Here is a 21,591-nt window from a genome sequence, read left to right as displayed (position 1 = left end):
GCCGAGAGGGGCGCAGATAAAACTTTGGCAGCGGGACACCACGCCGCTGAAGATAGCAATGGGAGGCACTGTTTGGGCACGCAGAGAGCCGTGTAGGATACGTAGCCTAAGGTTCTGGCACCTCTCTACGCATTTAAGGCAGTGATTCTCATACTTATTTGATCATGCCTCCCTCCTTTGCGTGTGTAGGAGTTAACGCCCCCCCTGCCACACAAGTTCATATACCGATAAAAAAAATCAACATGTAACTCTCACTAAATATTAAAAGCAGAAAGGCATTGATTCAAACACAGCCATTTAAGTGTAAATTTGAAGTAAGATACTACTTCCTGGCATCACACTGTTGTTACTAGTGTGAGCCTGGGTTTTTTGGCAATATTATTTCACACCACCCTTGCTTCGGCGCTGCTGCTGGCAGAGATGCTACCTTCAGAGCTGGGCGCCCGGCCAGCAGCCACCGCTTTCCGGCCACCCAGCTCGGAAAGAAGCGAGGGTGGTGGATTGAAACAGCTGCCGTGCTCTAAGACAGAAGCCCTGTTCCCCTCAACCTTCAAGAGTTATTCGTCGCTGTGGGGAAAACATGCATAGGAAATTGTTTCCCACCCCTCCAAACCTTCTCACGGCCCCCCCCCGAAAACGGCAAATTCTGTGCTGCCCAGTTTGAGAACCTCCAGCCTAAGCAGTTCCTCACCTTCTACGCTGCTATTTCTACCCATTCTAGCTGGGCAGGCAGCGTCTCTGCTCCACACAGGTCGTGTCGCACCGAGGGACCGAGTTAGCACTTGCCAGCTGGGATATTCACATGTTCTAAGGAGACCAAATTGCACAGCGGCAAGCGGCGGCCATTCGCCATCCCTCAGCTGCTCCTCCCCTACCCCGAAGCCTCACCTGGTGCCACACCGCAAATGAACACGCCACCCTGGGATTTTGGAGGGGGGGTGGTGGTGTCAAAGCTTTATCTCCCCAGTGAGTCAAACCGCTCCCCTGCACGACCCAGAGGGCCAGGGAGTCAGACGATGCTGACATGCGCCGGGCTATGCAATTCCACCAGCCACAAGATGCCAGCATGTTCAAGGCTACGCCCCTCCCGAAGCAGCAAGCTCCACGGTGTGACGGTGGAGGGGACCCTGCCTCACATGACGCTGGCATGTTCGGGGCTCTAATTCCATTCACAGCAGGCTTCCCATGCCGTGTGTGGCACGCTCCGCGCCTGATGCCAGCCCGCAAGTGGCAGGCTGAGCGAGTGGATTGGAAGCCGTGAGCTGAAACATTAATCTCCTAATTAAATGCCAGCCTGTCTCCCAGCTGCACAGCACCCCAGAAGGGCTGTGATGGATGGAGGCTTTTAGGAAGGAAGGGGGAGAACTCGCAAGCTTTGGTTGGATTTTCCTGGGGAGCAGCTTGCTGGGGTGCTGTGGGACCCTTTCCTGTCTAGTGTGCAGGAGCAAATATCCCAAGGGATGGCACCATCTACTGGACCCACTGAAACTGCTCCCTGCTGGTGCACGCTGGCAGGTCACCCTCCTCTGCCTGTGGCTCAGGCAAACACCCCAAGTGCTGGAGGCTAGGGTGGGGGACAGCGATTAAGGAACTGACCCAGCCCCCTGCTCCTAAGCAAGGTTGGCCGCCGTCAAAGCCTGGAGATTCCCAGAAGAGCAGCCAGGTGGGAGACCAGTGTCTTCAAACTGCTACCCTGCCCTTTTTAGCTCCACTGCTTGGGCCCTGCAAGTCCCAGTCAATTGACCGGGGCTCTGAGGGTTTTTCTTTGCAGTGTAGACATACAATGACCACATCATAGGCTCTGGCTCGAGCACCGTTTTGCCGTACTGTCCTGTCCCCGGAAGAGTGTTAAAATTCGGTACCACGCATGGTTCTATGGATACTATTAGGCTGTTTACACTGTAACCCCTTCACCCTGTTGTGACCAGGTGCCCTGAGTTGGTTATAGTGTAGACAGGCCCTTAAAAGAAAAGGCAGGACAAGTTCTGCCTTCTAGGGCAGGGATTGGTCTCAGATATTACAGAGATGAGGAATAAGGGAACGCTGAAAAATAAAGATACCGCCTCCGGCAAAACCCTGATGGGTCTTTTCTGATCCCGCTTCCCTCCATCTTGCCTCCCCCCGCCGACATGAAATCTACCAGTGCCCGAAAAGGCTGAATACGCTGCCTTTAATGAGGCACTGATGTGGCACGTTCCACCACAGCTGGATTGCAAACCCGATCCCCTCTGAACCCCTGCAGGGGAAACCGGTTTCCCCACCCACGGGTTCCAAGAGACCGGGGAATCGGTCTTTCCCGCCCCCTCCCCGGGCACAGCTACCGAGCCCCCGGTGCTATGCCGGAGCAGCCTGCATGAGGGGCAGATTCTCAGAGGAGTTGTGTTTTAATGTAGCAATTTGATTCAATTTTCCACTCTATAAAATTACCCATCACTGCTCGTTGCTTCCTAACAGACACCTTCACTCTTAATTTAACAATCCTATCGAATTCTGCCAGGGAAATTGGAAAAATTTATCACCTGTGAAATTTTATTTTTCCTTGGTTGTATCTGTTTTTGTAAAACTTCATTAACGACGATGACTTGCTGAGGAAATTATCTGCCCCCCCCTTTTCTTTTTTTTAAACTTGGGACAAGAGAAAAAATAGCACGACCTCAGCAGAGATTGTCATTTGCATAATAAAACACACACAACATGGAGATTCCCAGGGAGGACAGAGCTCGAGAACGCAGACGCTTCCTCAGTTAGTTCTCTTGGGTATTTACCTGGCTCCCGGTATGGCAGGATCTGAGCACCTCACAATCTTTGATGTATTTATCCTCACAACACCCGCTGTGGGGCAGGGCAGAGCTGTTCTCTCCACTGTACAGATGGGGCTCTGCGGCACGGAGAGGCGAAGTAGCTTGCCCACGGTCACACAGGAAGTCTTGAACCCAGGTCTTCAGCTACTGTCCAAACCACTGGACCATCCTTGCCTCTCTAAAGGTTCCTCTCTTTACGGTCCCCTGAAACCTGCCTCCTGCATCATCCAGCGTGGGAGGCAAAGATCACCTCCCATCCAAAGAACGCTGAGCAATCGTGGCGCCATTGAGAGGGAAAGGTGTACAGTGGCTTTAGGGACCTGGATCGCCCGAACCCTCTCCGGGGGAACGGTGGTGGATCCGCTGCCTCTGACACCCTCCAGGCCCATGTGCAGACAGGACATGCGCCATAGTGAAGTGGCTTTAATCCACGAGACTTCTCTTATGATCCCAGTTTACATAGGACAAGACAGGGCCTGTCTGGTAAGAGCTTCACCAGGAGCTTGTCACCCACCCCTGGAAGTTGCAAGGGAAAACGGCTGCTAAGGTGGACAACCCACATCTATGCCTCCTGCAGCTGCTCCCATCAGAAGGGCTGGGACCTAGCAATCCCTCTTTTACCTTCTCCTGCCCTCCCCCCAGGATACTCTAGCAAGAACGACTCCATTCTTCCTGTGCACACACCAACGGACATCGATTTTCAACCGAGTTGGCCATCAGCAGGTTCTGCTGTAGTTTGCAGAGGGGACCGCTCATGACTGGGGAGCACAGGTGAGGTGAGGTGAGGAGAGGCAGCCCAGCACGTTGGGCTAGCAAAGGCCACGGGGGTCTGCATCAAAGGGAGGGGACATGCTGTCTCACTTGTCCTATCACCGCACAGCAACGCTGTTTTCTTGTGGCACCCATTTTGGCCTTTCCTCCCAGCTGGTGCATTCTGGGAATCTCGAGCATCTACCCACGAAGCCCAGCCCAAGTTGCTGGGAGCAGGAGCCACTAGATAATTTCCCATCATGACAGTTTCCGTGTGGGATCCAGTTAGCTGAACCAGTGCCTCTGCACCACTTCTTACTTCCCATCCACGCACGGGGAAGCAGGAGGAGAAAACAGAATATTCGTTGAGCTGGACCTGACCTCGTTGCTTGTAAAGGACTTGGGCTGCAAGAGGACCAGGGCATGCAGAACCTCGGAAAGGCATGGCCAGGTCAAGGGGTTCCAACCAATAGTTTGTTGCAGCACCAGGAGCAGCAAGGCGGGGAACTGGCTGGAGGGGCAAAGAGTTTTTGGAGATACTGGGTTGACCTCGGCCCCAAAGGTGGATTTTTTTGGCAAGCTGTTACAGACCAAGTGAAGATGGACAGAAATGACTCGCCTGAAGCGTGGTCTAAAACCAGCCCAGGTAAAGAGAGGGTTTTATTTGGATTTCAAATATTCCGCCATGGCACGCTGCAGCCTGAACATCACAGCACCTCTGGTTTTCCTCTCCTCCATCTCATTTTCTGGTAGCACAAATGTGCTACCAGAAAATGAGATGGAGGAAAACCAGATGTGAAACTGGCTTCTCCTGGTTTCATCGGCCAAGCTCAGGAAGGCAAAAATGGCAAAGCAAGCAGCCCAGGGAAACCTCCCTGTCCCAGCCCTAGCCCTAGCCCAGGGAAGCCAACCGGCCCAACCTTTGTTCCGGGGAGCAACAGAAAGGCTGAAAAGAGGTTTAATGATTTTAGGCATTACTACCAGCACATGCAAGGAAACCCGGGGTCGGATTCTCTCCTTCCTTGCAGGCTGGGAGGTTATTTGCACCAGCACAATGTGCATGCAAACCTTTACCATTCCAATTTAGTAGCATCTTTCATCCACTTTGCACTGGTATGGCTGACTACGGTGGGTGCAGGACGATGGAGGATTTGGTCCACAGGTTTCCCTCACTCGTGCAAAGTGCTACCTAGATCAGTATGGTGGCATTTTAAATGCCCGCTGCCCCCACACATACACACCGTCACCTTTATGCTCCTGGTAAATGACACCACTGGGCGGCAAGGCAGCGGAGAATGGGGGGCCCATAATTTTGAAGTCGGTGGATACAGTGCTCCTTGGGAGAGCAGCTACCAACTCAGGGAAAGTTTTGAAAAGCCACCTATTTCCAGACAATCATAGCTCTCATATTTCCCCTCCCCGGTTCTTTTTATTACTTCAGGGCATTCGGACAACAATCTGATCCTTGCAGCTCCAAGGTTCGTCTGCTCCTGCTGTTCGTCCCCCCACCCGTAGTCGGAAACCTGCCTTTGTGCAGTCACCGTTCATTGCTCTGGAGCTGGTTGTGGGTCCTGTAAACAGACCAGTATTGCCCTCCCATCCTGCAATCACGAATGCCCTAGGTGCTCACTTTTATTTTCCCCTGGGGATGCTCCCCCCCGCCCCAAGGCCCCGCCCTTGCTCCGCCTTTTCCTGCCCCCTCTCTGCCTCTTCCCGCCTCTGCTCCAACCCCTCCCCTAAGGCCCCCGCCTGCCTGCTGCTCTCCGCCCTCCTGCAGGCGCCTCCCCCAGCTGCCAAACAGCTGATCGGCAGTCCTGACAAACAGCTGTGGCTGCTGAGCACCCAGTATTTTTCTCCCATGGGTGCTTGAGCCCCAGAGCACCCACGGAGTCGGTGCCTATGACGAATGCTGTTTGGAGCTGCCGGGGAAAATGCTCATCAACAGGGTGGGGTGGGGGTGGCAAAAGCCTTAGCTCTCACCGGACAAACCTCAGTGTATCCCTCCCCCCATCCATCCGAGATCCTGTAAGCAACACAGGAGGGGTTAGCATCTTCCCCTGCCCCTATGCGGAGTTATCACCCTGCCCAGACGAGAGAGCGATCGAAGTCCCAAGGAAAGAGAATCAGCTAGGCCATCAGGCAGGGTCCGCCGAAGGCTGGTCAGGCAGATTTAGATGCTGCGGCAGCAGCTTCTCGATGCACACGGTGAAGGTCACCGGATTCTCGAGGGCATTTCCTAGTGCCATGGTTCTCAAGGATTTCTCCGCCTGTGCCATGAGCCGCGCAATCCCACAATGCTTTGCAGTTGCTTAAGTGGGGCAAAGGCCTCCGTGTAAGGATGGATTTCGGCCCCTGTGTACCCAAGTCCGGCCAAAACCAACACCCTGGACCCAAACGTTTCTGCACTCCGGGCAGGAACCTGGCAGTGACGCACATGTGTAGTTATAGTGTCTGTTACAATTACAACCAGGGACGACCCATGCCTGTCGATAACTGTGGGGGGGAGGGGAGGGAGGGCAGCCGGCTTCAGCAGTGTTACTGAGCATGCTCAGTACAAGCCAAGCAGCAAATCGGCAGGGGCATGTGACCCTGCACGCTGCCCCCCATGCGTCGCCTCTGGTTACACCACCTGGAGCCTAGAGGCTCCAACTGTGGTCAGGGCTCCGTCGTGCTTGGCGCTCGCTGCACATACACCTAGCACGAGACAGCCTCTGCCCCAGAGAGCTTCCAGGCTAAACAAACAATAGGTTGGCGTGAAAAAACAGAGGCAGAGGGAAGTGAAGCAGCTCAACCAAGGTTACGCAGCAAGTCAGTGGCTCAGCGAGGAACAGAATCTATCCAGTGCCCTGCAACCTGCAGCCACCTCTACCTTGCTGCCAAACTGCTGAGCCCAGTCCCTTATGCCTGAGAGCTTGGGCTCTTAATTGCTGCCTAGCGGAACCTTCCTGACGTATTTAATTTAGCTTTTAACTCGCTAAAAATACAAAGCTCCAAAAATAAATAAAAGGAAACAAGGACCTAATTTTCATGCAAATGCCCCTAGCCAAGGGGAAGACGGAGCAGAGTGGGGGCAGGGAAATAAAAAAGACAATGGAAGAATTGTTTCCGACCAGAATATTTTCCAACTTTCTCTAGGCCGCCTTGAAATCGGAACAAGAGGAGAGGAAGCTGGAGCAAAGCAGGGTAGGGCATAAATCAGCAGCGGTGGTAAAGCAGCCTCTCACCCTGGGATCCTTGTAAACGTCCGTCTGGTTCCCTGAGCAGGGACAGTCGTCAATGGAGCTACGTGAAGAATGCAGGGTACGTCTCTACCACAGCCAGGGGTATGAATGGCAGCTTGTGTAGATGCACTGGCGTGAGCTGTTCTCTCATTACCTTGCTAATAGCAGAAGTGAGGATGCACAAGCCCTCCTGACTCCTCTGACAAACAGACATGCTAACACAGTCGAATCACCACCAAGGAATAGCGGTCCGCACCACCAAGGAATAGCGGTCCGCACCGCCACCTCTCTGGTCTCGCCACACTTGACAGCAGGCTCCGGGGCAGGTCCCATGGTGCTTTCATGTCAAGGTTCCTTCCTCACTCTGAACTCTAGGGTACAGATGTGGGGACCTGCATGAAAAACTCCCTAAGCTTATTTTTACTGCTTTTAGGTTAAAACTTCCCCCAGATACAAACGATTTTACCTTTTGCCCTTGGACTTTATTGCTGCCACCACCAAGCGTCTAACAAATATATATCAGGGAAAGAGGCCGCTTGGAAACGTCTTTCCCCCAAAAATCCTCCCAAACCCTACGCTCCCTTTCCTGGGGAAGGCTTGATAAAAATCCTCACCAATTTGCATAGGTGAACACAGACCCAAACCGTTGGATCTTAAGAACAATGAAAAAGCAATCAGGTCCTTAAAAGAAGAATTTTAATTGAAGAAAAAGTAAAAGAATCACCTCTGTAAAATCAGGATGGTAAATACCTTACAGGGTAATCAGATTCAAAACATAGAGAATCCCTCTAGGCAAAACCTTAAGTTACAAAAAGACACAAAGACAGGACTATCCATTCTATTCAGCACAGCTTATTTTATCAGCCATTTAAACAAAACAGAATCTAATGCATATCTAGCTAGATTACTTACTAAGTTCTAAGACTCCATTCCTGATCTGTTCCTGGCAAAAGCCCTTCTGAACTGTATGACTTTGCACAAGGAGGGCTGCTCCCGAGTCCCTCAACCGGCCACTACAGCTTGGTTCATGCCCATGCGTGTTGCACCTTTGGCAAGTTTCACTGTATATTGTCCCTTGCCAGACCAGAAGCTGCATCACAATTACAAATCCGAAGCCCGCCAGGAGGGACCATTGTGATCATCCTACAGAACGCAGGCCAGAGACTCCTGCTTTGAGCCTACCAATGAGTGGGTTAAATTAGAGCACATGTTTCAGACACACACCTGACCTTGATTTAAGAGACTCCAAGTCACAGAGAAGCCACTGCACCGGGAGAGAAGCAGGTTAATTCTCATGGTCCGTGGTGGACCAAGCTGAACACAGCTGGGAAAAGCCACGTAGGTCAGAACACGTTATATACTCAGTAGAAACGTTCCATGAACCAAGCCTTTTTATTCCAAAGAAAGTGGTTTCCTGAGGGGATGTAAATACCCCTCTGCTGCGTCTACAGCCCATTGCGAGTGGCTAGAGCGTTTCTTCACCTGACCGCTTGGCTGCTCACCTGGTAGAACCTCATAGATGTCCTCTTCCTCCTCCCCACTGGCCGCTGCCACGTCCTCCTCCGAGTTGAGGGTATTGCGGGATTCTGCATTTGGAGAGCCAAAGCCGTCGATGTCATCATAAGCTTCTTCCTCCTGCTCCTCCTCCTCCTCATCGTATGGGATGGTAAGGGAGCTCATGTCTGGCAGGGGGGACGATGAAAAGGAAGGAAGGAATCAAAGGAAAACAAAAATCACTGAGTTAAATGCTGGTGCTTCCGTCATGGGCTGAAATCTACCAGAGAAGTCAGGCTACCATCCCGCAGCGCTCATCATTCATCCTGTTCTGCAACAACACAGAACTTGGGGGGGGGCACCCCTTTTATGGACTATGGGTGTCTGGCCTAACACGTGGGTTAGGAGCCCATGGAATGAGGATCGGGAAGGGGATGACAAACCCTGGGGAAGGGGAGGAAGTCTCCAGGGTGCAAAGCTATGCTTCTTTTCAAGCAGGAAAATAGGATGGAAGGTTTCTGAATGAGCCTTACACCCCCCCCCCCGAGAACACTCTGCAGGGCAGACTGACCTCAGCGGAGCACTGAGGAAAGGAAACATGGTCAGCGGATTGTCGCCGAGCATGTAACGGAACTGATTTGCCAGCAGGGCCAAGGTATTAACAGACAGACTGAACAGTGTTATAGCATAGGGTGCACTAAAGCTGCCTTCCCTCTGTAGGAGGTTTGCACATCTCAGGCTAGCTTCTGGTCTCAGCTATGCTGGTGTAAATCTGAAGTAACTTCCATGAAGTCAGAGAAGTGACTCCAGATTTCCACCAGAAACACAGAGCTCAGAATCTGGCCCTTAGTGGCAAGTCACATGCATGAACCCAGAACAGGCCCACTCCTGTTTTTCAAATTCTACTCAAGCTTCTTGCAAATAAATAAATAAATAAAATAAAAACATCACAGTGGTTGGTTCTCTTGTTAGCAGAGGTACAGAGTGAAGCTGGCAGCCCTTGTCCTTCAAATAACAACAGCGTCTTTCTCTCCCGCAACAAAAGCTCACAGTCCAGTAAGCAATGCTGGATGACTGGGCCCTTTCCCACCTACATCAGTCTCCCTCCTCGTACGTTCGGCTGGTACTAGCTGATTGTGGGACAACTGGATATGGTCAATAACCCGCTCTACCCAGGGATGACTGCATCTCTCTCTCTCTACCATATTTGATTATAGCTCCCACACCCCACGGTCAGTGCCAACCCCCTGGACTGGCCAGCAGAGGGTGCCATTAGAACAGCCATTCAGCAACCCATGAATTAGGATTTAACCCCCCACGTTCTTTGCCCCGCGCCAATGTGCTGCCTCGGCCACATCCTGCTTTTCTATTCATTTGGGCGTCTTCGTTTATTGCAGAGAAGAGTTTAAGGGCATCAATGCCAGGAGGAGAAGCAGAATGGAAGGACTTGCTAGTGGTAAAGGCACTGGACCAAGCGCTCTGAGGGGGAATATTGTCTGGTGTTAGAGCTGGGGACTGGGAATCAGGATTCCTGGGTTCTTTTCCCAGCTCTGACATCGACTTGCCCTCTGACCTTAGACCTCTCGATTTTCCCATCTGTATAATGGGGATAACAATAATATAGATACCCATCTTGGGGGCTGCGAGGTCTAATTCATCAATATTTGGGGAATTCTTTGAGATCCAGGGATGGAGGCAGCTAAAGACATGCAAAGCTGTCTACAGATAATGGACTGTCTGAATGAACTGTAAAGTCAAGCACATTGGCTATAGAACTCCCCCATAGCTACTTACCCTTTAAGAGAAACTGGATATGATCCACCCAGTCTTTAGCCTCCGCAGGACTGGAAGCTGTAAACTAGGGAGGGAATTCATTTGTTATGTCATTAATGTCTTAAGCAGAGGTCGTGTAGACAAGCTCCTAGAGCAGGGGCCTGGGATCCAGGACTCCTGGGTTCTTTTCCTGGCTCTGCCCCTCACCCACTGGGTGACCTTGGGTCACCTCTCTATGCCTCCATTTCCCCATCTGTAAAATGGGGATAATGCTGCTGACCTACGGCAGAGAAGGTTGTTAGGCCTAATTCATGAGTTAAATGATTTGGACTTATCAGATAAAAACGTGTCAAGTGGGGTTATTATTGAGTCTGAACCACAACTCCAGACCCAATTTCTCTGTTGCTTGGAGCTTGCATTCTCATTTACTGCTGGGCCAGATGAGGACAAAGTGCTTTGGTTCTGGCTGTGTTTTACACCTGCTTTGTACTGGTCTAAAGGCCCGAACAAGATGCAGGGCTGTGGAGAATCAGACTAGCCAATTGGCAATGGAAGTCAGTGTTGCTGCCGATTGTCAATCTGGTAAAGTAGGTCCGATTCAACACCGTGCAGCAGGTCACAATGGGACACTTGGAAAGGTTTGCATCCAGATGAGCTTTCAAGAATGAGGGGCACCAAAACCTTCTGGCCTTGTTTCTCTGGTCACAGATTTGGGTTTGGGGGATGAAGACACGGGAAAAGGTCTCACCCCACTCAGAGATTCAGACACAGCAGGCCATGTAGACCGTACAGTAAATAGCAACATGCCAGGTGCATGCCATGGTATGATACACGCAGCGTTCTCATGCTCAAGCGGTTGGGGCTCAGAGAGCACAGAAATAGGACCATTTCTTCTATTGATCCTACCTCATAGCTGCGTTTGCCAGGGCTCATGAGTTTGAAACAGGATTCTCTTCGTGAGTCTTTGCGCAGGTGGAAAGCCAGCTGGGCACTGTAGTACTCAATGGGAAAAGTCCCTTTCGGTTGCTTGCCTGCAATGAAACATAATAATATTGGCTTTGTATGGCTGCAGCACCTTTCCTTGAAGGAGCTCACAATGCTTCACAGATGGGGGAAACTGAGGCACAAAGCCGTGACCTGCCCAAGGGGTCTCAGCAAGTTCACTGGGAAATGGACAAAAAACTCCTAAGCCCCCTGGTGTGAGCATCTGTATCCCCAGGAGAAGGAAGGGTTGTAGCATTTTCCCTCTTAGGTGAAAGACCAGCAAAGCAGAGGCCCTTCTAACAACCCTTGCGGGACTGTAACAGCAAAGGAAAAGTTGTTAGGGTCACACAGACACACAAGATGAGCTGCCTGTAATGAAGCAGAGACCTGTGTGTACTTGGGGAAATATGATACAAACGATTATTCTGCTGCTGGTAGAGGATTAACGGCTTGGTGCATCCCTGGCTGGGATGATTTAGTTGGGGATTGGTCCTGCTTTGAGCAGGGGGTTGGACTAGATGACCTCCTGAGGTCTCTTCCAACCCTGATATTCTCTGATTCTATGATTTAGCGAGGCCTTTGATAATTTGCCTCTGGAAGCTTGTAGACATGCAGACATGTTCACATATTGGATCAGATCCTCAGCTGGGGCGAACTGATGTAGTTCCATTGATGTCAACAGAACTATGCCAAATATACACCAGCTGCAGATCCAGCCCATCATGTCCTTATTGGAACTGGCAATGAGCTGGTTCCTTTTTGCGTCAAGGGAGAGAGCACATCTGGTGGATACAGGAGAAGACTAGGAGTTTTATTCCTGGCTCTGCTGCTGATTTGCAGGGTGATCTTGGACAAGTCATGCCACCTGCCTGTGCCTCAGTTTCTCCATCTGTAAAATGAGGGTGGTGATACATAGTATCAGAGCAATGCAGGACTGGAAGGGACCTCGAGGGGTCATCTAGTTCAGTCCACTGCACTGAGGCAGGACTATGTATTATCTTTAGACCATTCCTCACAGGTGTTTGTCTAACCTGTCCTTAAAAACCTTCAGTGATGGAGATTCTACAATCTCCCTAGGTAATTTATTCCAGGGCTTAACTACCCTGACTGTAAGGAATTTTTACCTAATGTCCAACCTAAATCTTCCTTGCTGCAATTCAAGCTCATTGCTTCTTGTCCTGTCCTCGGTGGTTAAGGAGAACAATTGAGCACCCTGCTCTTTTAACAACCTTTTAGGTATTAGAAGACCATTTTGTCCACCTTCAGTCTTCTCTTCTCCAGACTAAACAAACCCGCTTTTTTCAATCTTTCCTCGTAGGTCATGTTTTCTAGACCTTTAATCATTTTTATTGCTCTCCTCTGGACTTTCTCCAGTTTGCTCACATCCTTCCCAAAACATGGTGCCCAGAACGGGACACAATACTCCAGTGGAAGCCTTACCAGTGCTGAGCCGGTGGGAGTATTACTTCCCGTGTCTTGTTTACAACACCCCTGCTAATATATCCCAGAAGCACGTTACCCTTTTTTTTTTTTTTTGTGTGCAACAGTCTTACATTGTTGACCCATATTTAGTCTGTGATCCACTCTAACCCCCAGATCCTTTTCTACAGTACTCCATCCTAGGCAGTCATTTCCCATTCTGTATTTGTATTGCATTGTATTTGTATTTGTGCAACTGATTGTTCCTTCCTAAGTGGAGTACTTTGCATTTGTCCTTACTGAATTTCATCCTATTTATTTCAGATCATTTTTCCGGTTTGTCAAGATTATTTTGAACTCTAATCCCGTCCTCCAAAGTGCTTGCAACCCCGCCCAGTTTGGTATCATCCGCAAACTTGACAAATGTACTGTCTTTGACATTATCCAAATTATTTCTGAAGATATTGAATAGAACCAAACCAGGACAGATCCCCGCGGGACCCAACTCGAGACGCCCTTCCAGTTTGATTGTGAACCATTGAGAACTACTCTCTGAGGTCACTTTTCCAACCAGCTGTGCACCCACCATATAATAGATTCATCTAGGCTGTATTTCTCTAGTTTGTTTAGGAGAAGGTCACATGAGGCAAAATCAACAGCCTTACTACCACTGAGATGTAATCTATCTACTGCTTCCCCACCTATCCACAAGTCTTGTTACCCTGTCAAAAGAAGGATATTAGGTTCGTTTGACATGATTTGTTCTTGACAAATCCATGCTGTTACTTATCACTGTATTTTCTTCTAGGTGTTTACAAATGGATTGTTTGATTATATGCTCCATTATCTTTCCGGGTACCAAAGTGAAGCTGACTGGTCTACAACACCCTGGGTTGTCCTTATTCCCCTTTTTATAGATAGGTGCTGTATTTGCCCCTTTCCTGTCCTCTGGAATCTTTCCCATCCTCCCCATGAGTCCTCAAAGATAATAGCTAATGGTTCAGAGATCTCTTCAGCCAGATCCTTAAGTAGTCTGGGATATATTTCATCAGGCCCTGCTGACTTGAAGACATCTCACTTGTTTAAGTAATTCTTAAAGTGTTTATTTTCCTGTTTTAGCCTCAGATCCTCCCCACTGACATGGATGTTCATAGGCGCCGGGGCTGGAGCACCCATGGAAAAAAATTAGCAGGTGCTTAGCATCCACCGGCAGCCAAGTTCCCCCCCTCTGCCCCCAGAGCCTCCCACCAGCCGGCGGCCCCAGTGATCAATTCTTCCCCCACCCTTCCCAGCGCTGTTCCGCGGGGTGCAGGTGGTGCTGGGAAGGAGAGGGAGGAGCATGGATGGGGTGCACTCGGGGGGGGGCAGGATGAGGCAGGTGGGGGTGGGGCCTTGGGGGAAGGGGTGGAGTGGGGGCAGGGCCAGAAAGAGGCAGGACAGGGGCTTGGGGACAGGGGTGGAGCAGGGGCGGGGCCCGGGGGTGGAGTGGGGGTGGGAAGAGGCGGAGCAGGGGCTTGGAGGAAGGAGTGGAGGGGGGAGGGGTCAAGCACCCCCTGGGTAGAGAGGAAGTCGGCACTGATGGCTATGTTAGTTGTCAATCACTGCTAACTTTTTTGGTGAAAACTGAAACAAAAACGGCCTTTAACACGTCGGCCGTTGCTGCATTTTCTGTTATTGTCTTTCCCCCCTCACCGACTATAGGGTCAACCCTGTGATTGGTCTTCCTCTTGTTTCTTACTGTAAAATGTTTCTCCTTTATGTCGCTAGCTAGTTTAATCTCATTTTGTGCCTTGGCCTGTCTAGTTTTGTCCCTACATGTTGGTTTTTTATATTCATCCTTTGGAATCTGACCTCGTTTCCATTTGTTGTAGGATTCTTTTCTGAGTTTCAAGTCGCTGAAGATCTGGTTAGGCCAGGGCAGCCTCTTACCCTACTTCTTATCTTTCCTATGCATTGGAATAGGTTAGTCTTGTGCCTTTAATAATGTCACTTTAAAAAAAAAGATCGACCCCCTTGGGTGATGGGGGTTGCAAAGCTTAATCTTGTTACCGTGCTCTGAGATCCTTAGAAGAAGGGTGCTAGAGAAGGGCAAAACCATCGCTGTCAGTGAGAGTCAGCAAATTTTCATTTTGTCCTAACAGGGGAATAGTCGTCATAAAACGAAGAATATGATGCACGTTTGCGCGTGCGTTAAAGCTGTTAGCATGCAGGGTTTCTGGATGGGCGGAAGTGTATAACGAAGCCCATATATCTAGCCGTGCCGAACTCAGCTGGAGGTATTAGCTGTGTGTTTATATGTACCTGATGGAGCATAACTGCAAAATATTTATATACACTGACACATGGATTGTATACAGTCACTTGGGGAGTTAAAGCCCAGGTGATGCCTAATGGAAAACTCGGTTCAGCATTTTATTTACACAGTTCCAGTCCTGTGTTTCTCTTCTCTTGTTCTTTACCAATAAGTATATTGAAATAAAACAAAGCCAAGATCTTTCTAAAAGTGCCGGCGCTGATGCCTCATCTGGCATCAGTCACCCTCTGGCACATCATAATTATTTACCAGCCATGTGAAATGAGAAGCAGGAGCTTCAGGTGCGAAACCAACAGACAGCAGGAAGCAATGGACTCTTAAGGAAACCAGGACTGAGCTATGAATCGTAAGAAGAACTGAGCATCCAAATCTCTTAGGCACCTTTGAAAATGGCAGCCGACACCTTGTTCTGGGGCAAAACGAAGAGGAGGAAATTGGTGCATAGGCGTAATCATTAACCTGTGGAACTCGCTGCCACAAGACATCACTGAGGCTAAGAGCTAAGCAGGGTTAAACCTTCCTCCAAAGATTAATGATTTGTATGGCTAATGAGAACATTCATAGCTACATAAGAGGGGATGAAAAACAAGGGATAGCAACCTTCCTGCAAGGCATAAGCCAGCCAGCACCTAGCATAATAGAACCTCTAGGCAATATTGTAACACAAATAACAGAAAATGACAGGATTCAACAGAGTAAACTAAGGAATGAATCCAATTCGCTGGGGCCAAATTTATCCCCTGAAGTCCCAGGAACTTCAAGAGAGAATGCTCTGGAACTATCTCCCCAGGAGGCATTAGCGTTAAACAAGGGCTTGCCCCGTCTCGTCCCAGCCCACTTGAGCTCCCCGCCCCTTGGAGAACACAAGGCAGGTGCTTTGCCGCTTACTTTTTTCATTTGCATAGTACAGAAAGGTCCTTTTGCTGAGGACGCACCATCGCTTCTGCCACTCTGAGCCAAAGAAACCATGCTCTGTGGGGAAATGGGAAACAAAGCGGGAGTTAAGGGCACTGCGGAAAAGGTCTCATGATCTCTTTTGTGTATTTCTAGTCAGTATAAACCCTCCGTCCCTGCATAATCCCACAGGTTTCCCCATAGCATCAGTCGGGCTGGAATCAACTCTCAGAACTGAGCACTAGATATGGTGCTGATGGCCCAAGACTCTGCCCCACGCCTTTGACCCCCGTGGGCATTTCTTCACTAGGAAAAAAGGTGTGTTCTTAACCCAGTTTTGCTACACATGGTAACTAACATGAGGTAAAAGCCTAGTGAAGACAGGCAATTTGTAGCTTTCACAGGGATTAGCAAGGCAAAGCAAACCTTAGCCTCCCGCACCATCTGTTCCTCGACCTGCTGATGTATGTGAAAGCTACAAATGCCTCATCTTCCCTAAGTTTTCGCTCCGCGGGATCTAACCTGAGTGAAGAATTCACCTTTTTTCCTTGTGAGGACAAGGCCTCAATGTTTAATCCCATTTCTGGGTTTTGCTCTTTGGGCAGAATGACGACCTGCAAAAGTTGCACCCTTTGTTACTTCTGATGCATAAACAAAACCTGAGAGATTCCACACACCCCACCCTGCAGAAAAGATTTTTTTTCCTGCTTGTTCTTCACCTTGAGAATAATTAAGAGTTCAAATCTTATTTTTGTTGGAGAGCTCCTTGGATGACTCACACTATGGTGGAGACTTCTCCCGGCTCTTAAGTGGTGTTGAATCTTTAACGAAGAGAGCTTTCCTCCCACGTGCTTTAGTTAAATACAGTAGGTATTAACAGGGAGTAACGGCTGGGCTTTTCAGAAATGCCCAAGTGATTTAGGTGCACAAGTCCATTGACTTTCAATTGGACTTGAGTCCCTAAATCACTTGGATGCTTTTCAAAATCCCACCCATGGTATTTTAAATCACCTGACTAAAAGGTCTTTCCCTTTCCGTTTACCAGGTGTCATCTTGGTATCCCTGCTGTCATGAACCTATTCAGTTCTCCAGTCATCCACAGAGACAAGATTTGAATTTGCAAAGTAAAAGACAAGCAGCAAATAAACCTTTTTCACCCCCTCAACCACAACCACCACCCACTCTCAGACTTATTTATATATCATCATCAAGAGGCATAAATAAAGGGGCATAAACCCACCCACCCTGCTTTGTAGGTCATCTTAAACCGGTTTATTTGACTGTTACCTCTGGACCTCTTCTCCAAGTAGCCTTGCTTCAAAACAGTCCCCAGACCTTGGGCAGGTTTCTGTATGCTGTCCTCTGATCCTAAAGAGATCAAAGCAAAGTCTTGTGAAATACACAAAAGATTTCCCATCTGCGGACTGCGCTCCGCCTCGACCAGGCATGACCATAGTCACACAGTGCATGGCCAAGCATGTATGCAACCAATGTGCACGCACACACATGCATGACCTCTCTGAACCCTTCCGTACGCGTCACACCCAAATTGGATACTCCAGCCCGCTAGAAGGGTCAACAGATCTTTTCCAAACTATGAGGCATCCCAGCACTGACATCAGCTTTTATCCGTAGGAGGTGGCTCTGAGAACTAGGCTCATAACGAACCTTGTTAGACCAAACTTTATTGAGGTTATTGAGATGTCCATCCATCTGCCACCACTTGGGCTTTTTAATGTCACCGTGCATGAGGGAGGCAGAGGGACGGGGGCAGAAAGCAAGAGCAACACGGTAACACACAGAACACCATCAAGTCTGCAAGGGGAATTTTACAGGTAGAAAACAAAGGAAGCGCGAAGGGAGAATATTGCAGGACTCCAGGAGCCGCTGAAGACACACCAGCTCATTCTGACATAGCAACATACTGCAGAACACCCACGGCTAGCCCCGTACACCTGTATCGATAGCCACACCTACGATTCACGCAACCCCCCCCCCCTCGGGTGTTAGGTTTGCCGCTCAGCTCCTTCCATCTCATGCGCTTTTATCGTGCCCGACCCGGTCGTTTCAAAGCACCCCCCCACAAATTAAAGTCCTGAGCCTCTCCGGCAGGATCCCAGATGGCACCTTTCCCGTCATCGCCATTGCTATCTTAAGCAGGGTGCTCTCTTTTGGGTCCTCTTGCTTTCGCACCAACGAGCCCTCTCTGCACTCCACTTTCCGCCCTGGCGTCAGTGTCTGCACAAGGGGTCGGGCACCAGTGAAAAGTCCGCTTTGACTACGGGGACGTCACTGATTTAGGGCCTGATCCAAAGCCCACCGGAGTCAGCAGGAGTCCTTCCATCAGGCTCTGGGCTAGGCCCTGGTGAGAGGAGGATCAGGCCCACTAGCCACGCTGAGGTCACCCTGGGTCCGGCCCCACGCTGTGCGGACAGAGATGGCACTTGGGGTCCATGAATCCTGTAGCTGCATGCTCCACCTGCCTGGGAGATCTGGAAATATTGGGGTGATTCTCAGTCATGAGCTCCCCTTACAGTCCTCTTCCATGCACAGAAGGTCTTGGCTAGAATGGATCGTCTGTGAGCAGCTAGTCATGGGCCACAGCTCACAGCTGTGGGGGTCAGTGCCCCCCCCACAGCAGGCTTCAGCAGCTCAGGATCCTTTTCCTCCACCCCAAAAGGAAAAGGCTGATTCTGGGGGCTAAGCCCCCGGCCCCCAGTGAGAGCTCCGGGGGTGTCAGCAAGTTGTAGGAGGCTTTTGCCACCTGGCAGGATCAGGCTTGTTATTCCCAGACTTTGAGGCCAGAAGGGACAATCGCGATCGTCTAGATTGACCTCCTGTATATCTCGGGCCGGAGACCCTCATCCGGCGACTCTGGCATCCAGGCCAAACCCCTCGCGGGTTGCAAGACTTAGGGAGGGGAGGCTGTGCCTTGCAGCGCATTGTGTAACTGACTGGATTGCACCTCATCCCCAAAATCCAGCCTGGAATTCCACAGCCCAGGGCCTGCCGCTGAGAGCGGCCCGCCCTGCTGCCTTGTGTCTTAATAATTTGTGCTGAAACACAATAAGAAATGACTCACTGAACGCCACTAATCATCTCTCCAGTGCCTGAGCTTGGCAGCCTTTTAAGTATGAGTAACTTCCCAGAATCCCAGACCAGAAGGGTTGCTCCTGTTTTCTTAGCGTGTCTCTCTCCCGGCTCAATCCATCCCTCGTGTCAGCTCCCTCCTTTGCCGACTCTTTTCATTTTCGTGTTTTATAGTTTGCAAACTCTGGGGCTGCTATAAATCCCCACCCACGGCTCTCGGCGCAAACGCCAGACACGAGAGCGGCACCAAAGGCACAAAGTCTGGTTTTGTACAAACATCCCCCCTACGTGGGCACCCCCCTCTGTGCTTGTTATTACCTGGGAATCGGAGCCATCCACAGGGGCAGATCCATCACGCCACTGAGGTCAATTTACACCAGGTGAGGATCTGGCGCCTAGGGTGAAACTCACCTCTGGGGAGAGGCCCATCACTTAAATTCTAGTTTGAAGGCTTGAGTGGTGCATCGGCCCCACGTTGGCCCTCTGGCCAGGGGTGATTTCACCCCTATTCAGTAGGCCTGGCCTTTCCCCATGAAACAGAAAGGCAGCAAATTAAAACCAGATTCAAGCAAATGCTTTTCCTGCGTTAACCCATGGAACTCACTGCAGCAAGATACTGCTGAGGCCAAGAGCACAGCAGGATTCAAAACCAAGATGGGACATCTGTTTGGAAGGGATATAAGGCCTCAAGCTTCAGGGCATAACTGGACTGGTAACTATTTGGTGTCCGGTGGAAATTTGGCACCTTCCTCTGAAGCAGATGGTATCAAGCACTGCCAGTCGCAGGGCCCTGGACTGGTCTGACCCACTACAGCAATTCCTGCATTCCTAAAGCGGGACATGGGGTTTTGCTGTAGAAGGCCCCATTATTGACATAGGGGCCGGCTGAGCAGTTCGGATCAGAATCCATGGCCTTCCGAGAGACCGGGGTCGCCGAGAACCCTGGTGCAGAGGCCACCCGCCTGGCATTGCTGCAGCCCACTCACACAGGGAGCAGAACCTTTGTCACAGACACACCACGTGCTTTGAGATGCTGAACTTCCGACTGTAGGGGGGGGGGGGGAGAAAAAAAAAGGTACAGTAAGCATTTTGTTTTGTTTTTTTTAATCGGAATCCAGGCCCCTTTCGTTAATGCAAATCTAAATGTCATTTTATGGGACATTTATAATTATGAAAATGGGCTGACACTGCCTGGTACACAGGGGGAACCCGCAAGTATGAATATTACATTAGCGTGCCCGATGCCAGCTCACTGATCCCGCTGGCAGGCGCATAAAAAATGCTCGAGTGAAACTTTTATTTAGACGTTAAGATTCCAGGCCCCAGCGGGGTGACGCAGGCAGCCCCTGTGAGATCCCATCAGTACGAGTGTTGGAATTGAATTACCCAGGGGGAAAGGCAGGAGCAGCGAGCACTGGTTTGCTTATTTAATTTCATTTACTTTCAGTACATTATCAGCATGGAGCTTCCCTCAGTGTCCCCCCCACCCCAAGAAACAAGGCTGCAGAGAAGGGTTGCGTGTATGCTCCAGGGGCCATCTGCAAGCTACAGATCTTTCCCGTCCGCTCCTGCTCCATGCACTTGTCCTTCACGGGCGAGCAGAACCTGCACTGTCTTTTGCTAAGGTCTCCTGAGTCAAGGAGGATTCTGGGAAGCTCTAAAGGGTCCATTCAAACACCCCCAAGAAGGGGGGAAAAACAAGGCAGTATGGCCTAGGAGACGGAGCATGGGGCTGGGAGCCAGGATCATCCATAAGTAACCCAGCTCCGTCACTGAGTTCACTGTAACAGCACTGTGTCCTGCTCCACCCGTCTCTCTGCATCCACCTGTTGTCTCTTGTCTTAGATTGTAAGCTCTTTGGGACAGGAACCATGTTCTTGGTGTGTGTGTGTGTGTGTACAGCGCCTAGCACAGTGGGGACCTGGTTCATGCCTGGGGCTCCTAGACACGACCACAATACAACTAATAAATAATGATGCCTCTCTTTGGGCAAGTCACACTGCCTTTCTGTGACTCAGTTTCCCCATCAGTAAAATATGAATCATGAAACTTACCCTCCTTTGTAAATGCTATGTGACTGCTTAGTTTAAACACACACACACGAGACCTTGGAAACATTAAAGGCTAAGCACCCTTATGATTGCAGCACACAAGACAAACATCACTGTCAGAACCTCCCGGATACAGCCCTCGTAACACACCCGGAGCCATAAAGATGAAATCTGCGGGAGGCATGTTACTGCAGAGGACATGGCAGTTCTGCACCTACTGCCCTATCGGGGGAGACACAGAGAAGACAGAAGCTGTGAGGCAGAGCGTTTTCTCCCTCCAGACTCGCCCCGAGCACCCACAGCCAAGTCTGCCACACAAGTGCTGAGCAGGATTCTATCTCTCGGGACCTCCATGACTCTCAGAGACAGCTGTGGACTTGGGCTGCCCCGGGAGAGCCCTCCCCAGCAGGCGTTGTGTATCCAAGAAAGCAGAGACGTTGGAGCCTACAGGAGTCACGGTCTGTTTCACCAGGTGTGTTCTCACTCAATGAGAAGAGAGAATCAGGGACAGTCAGCTGGTAACACCAGGCCACGGGGATCAGAACACAAGAGGCCACATGGCTTGGCTTGCACAGGGCACCAGTGCTGAGGGTGGGGTCTTTACAGAACAAGCTGGCAGCAGATGGCTAAATTATCCTGAAAAGAAAATCACTGGGCTTTTTTCTTTTCTTTTCACCTTTTGCTTAACTTTTTAAAGCCCCCAGTTCATTCTCATGAGCTAGAAAAACAAACCCTAAGGGGCTAGTCACAAACTAGCCAGGGACACATGCTACGCCAAGCAGCTCAGATAGGAAGGCCGG

The 21,591-nt window shown here is 50.3% G+C and overlaps 1 protein-coding gene across 1 annotated transcript in view; it reads right to left on the bottom strand.

Annotated features, from left to right (window-relative positions):
- SKAP1 (src kinase associated phosphoprotein 1) overlaps positions 1-21,591 on the bottom strand; it is a 227,683-nt gene that overhangs the window by 38,241 nt on the left and 167,851 nt on the right. Inside the window, exons 5-9 of the mRNA XM_048830422.2 lie at positions 16,938-17,018; positions 15,645-15,728; positions 10,946-11,070; positions 10,061-10,124; positions 8,275-8,454 (exon numbers count right to left, since the gene is read on the bottom strand). Coding sequence (XP_048686379.1) covers positions 8,275-8,454; positions 10,061-10,124; positions 10,946-11,070; positions 15,645-15,728; positions 16,938-17,018 — 534 coding nt within the window. The remainder of the gene's footprint in view (positions 1-8,274; positions 8,455-10,060; positions 10,125-10,945; positions 11,071-15,644; positions 15,729-16,937; positions 17,019-21,591) is intronic.

The sequence above is a fragment of the Caretta caretta genome, chromosome 27 (genome assembly GCF_965140235.1).
Source record: "Caretta caretta isolate rCarCar2 chromosome 27, rCarCar1.hap1, whole genome shotgun sequence".
Lineage (NCBI taxonomy): Eukaryota > Metazoa > Chordata > Testudines > Cheloniidae > Caretta > Caretta caretta.
Note: the sequence above shows the minus strand (reverse complement) of the source record. Positions and strands in the feature narration are given on the sequence as shown.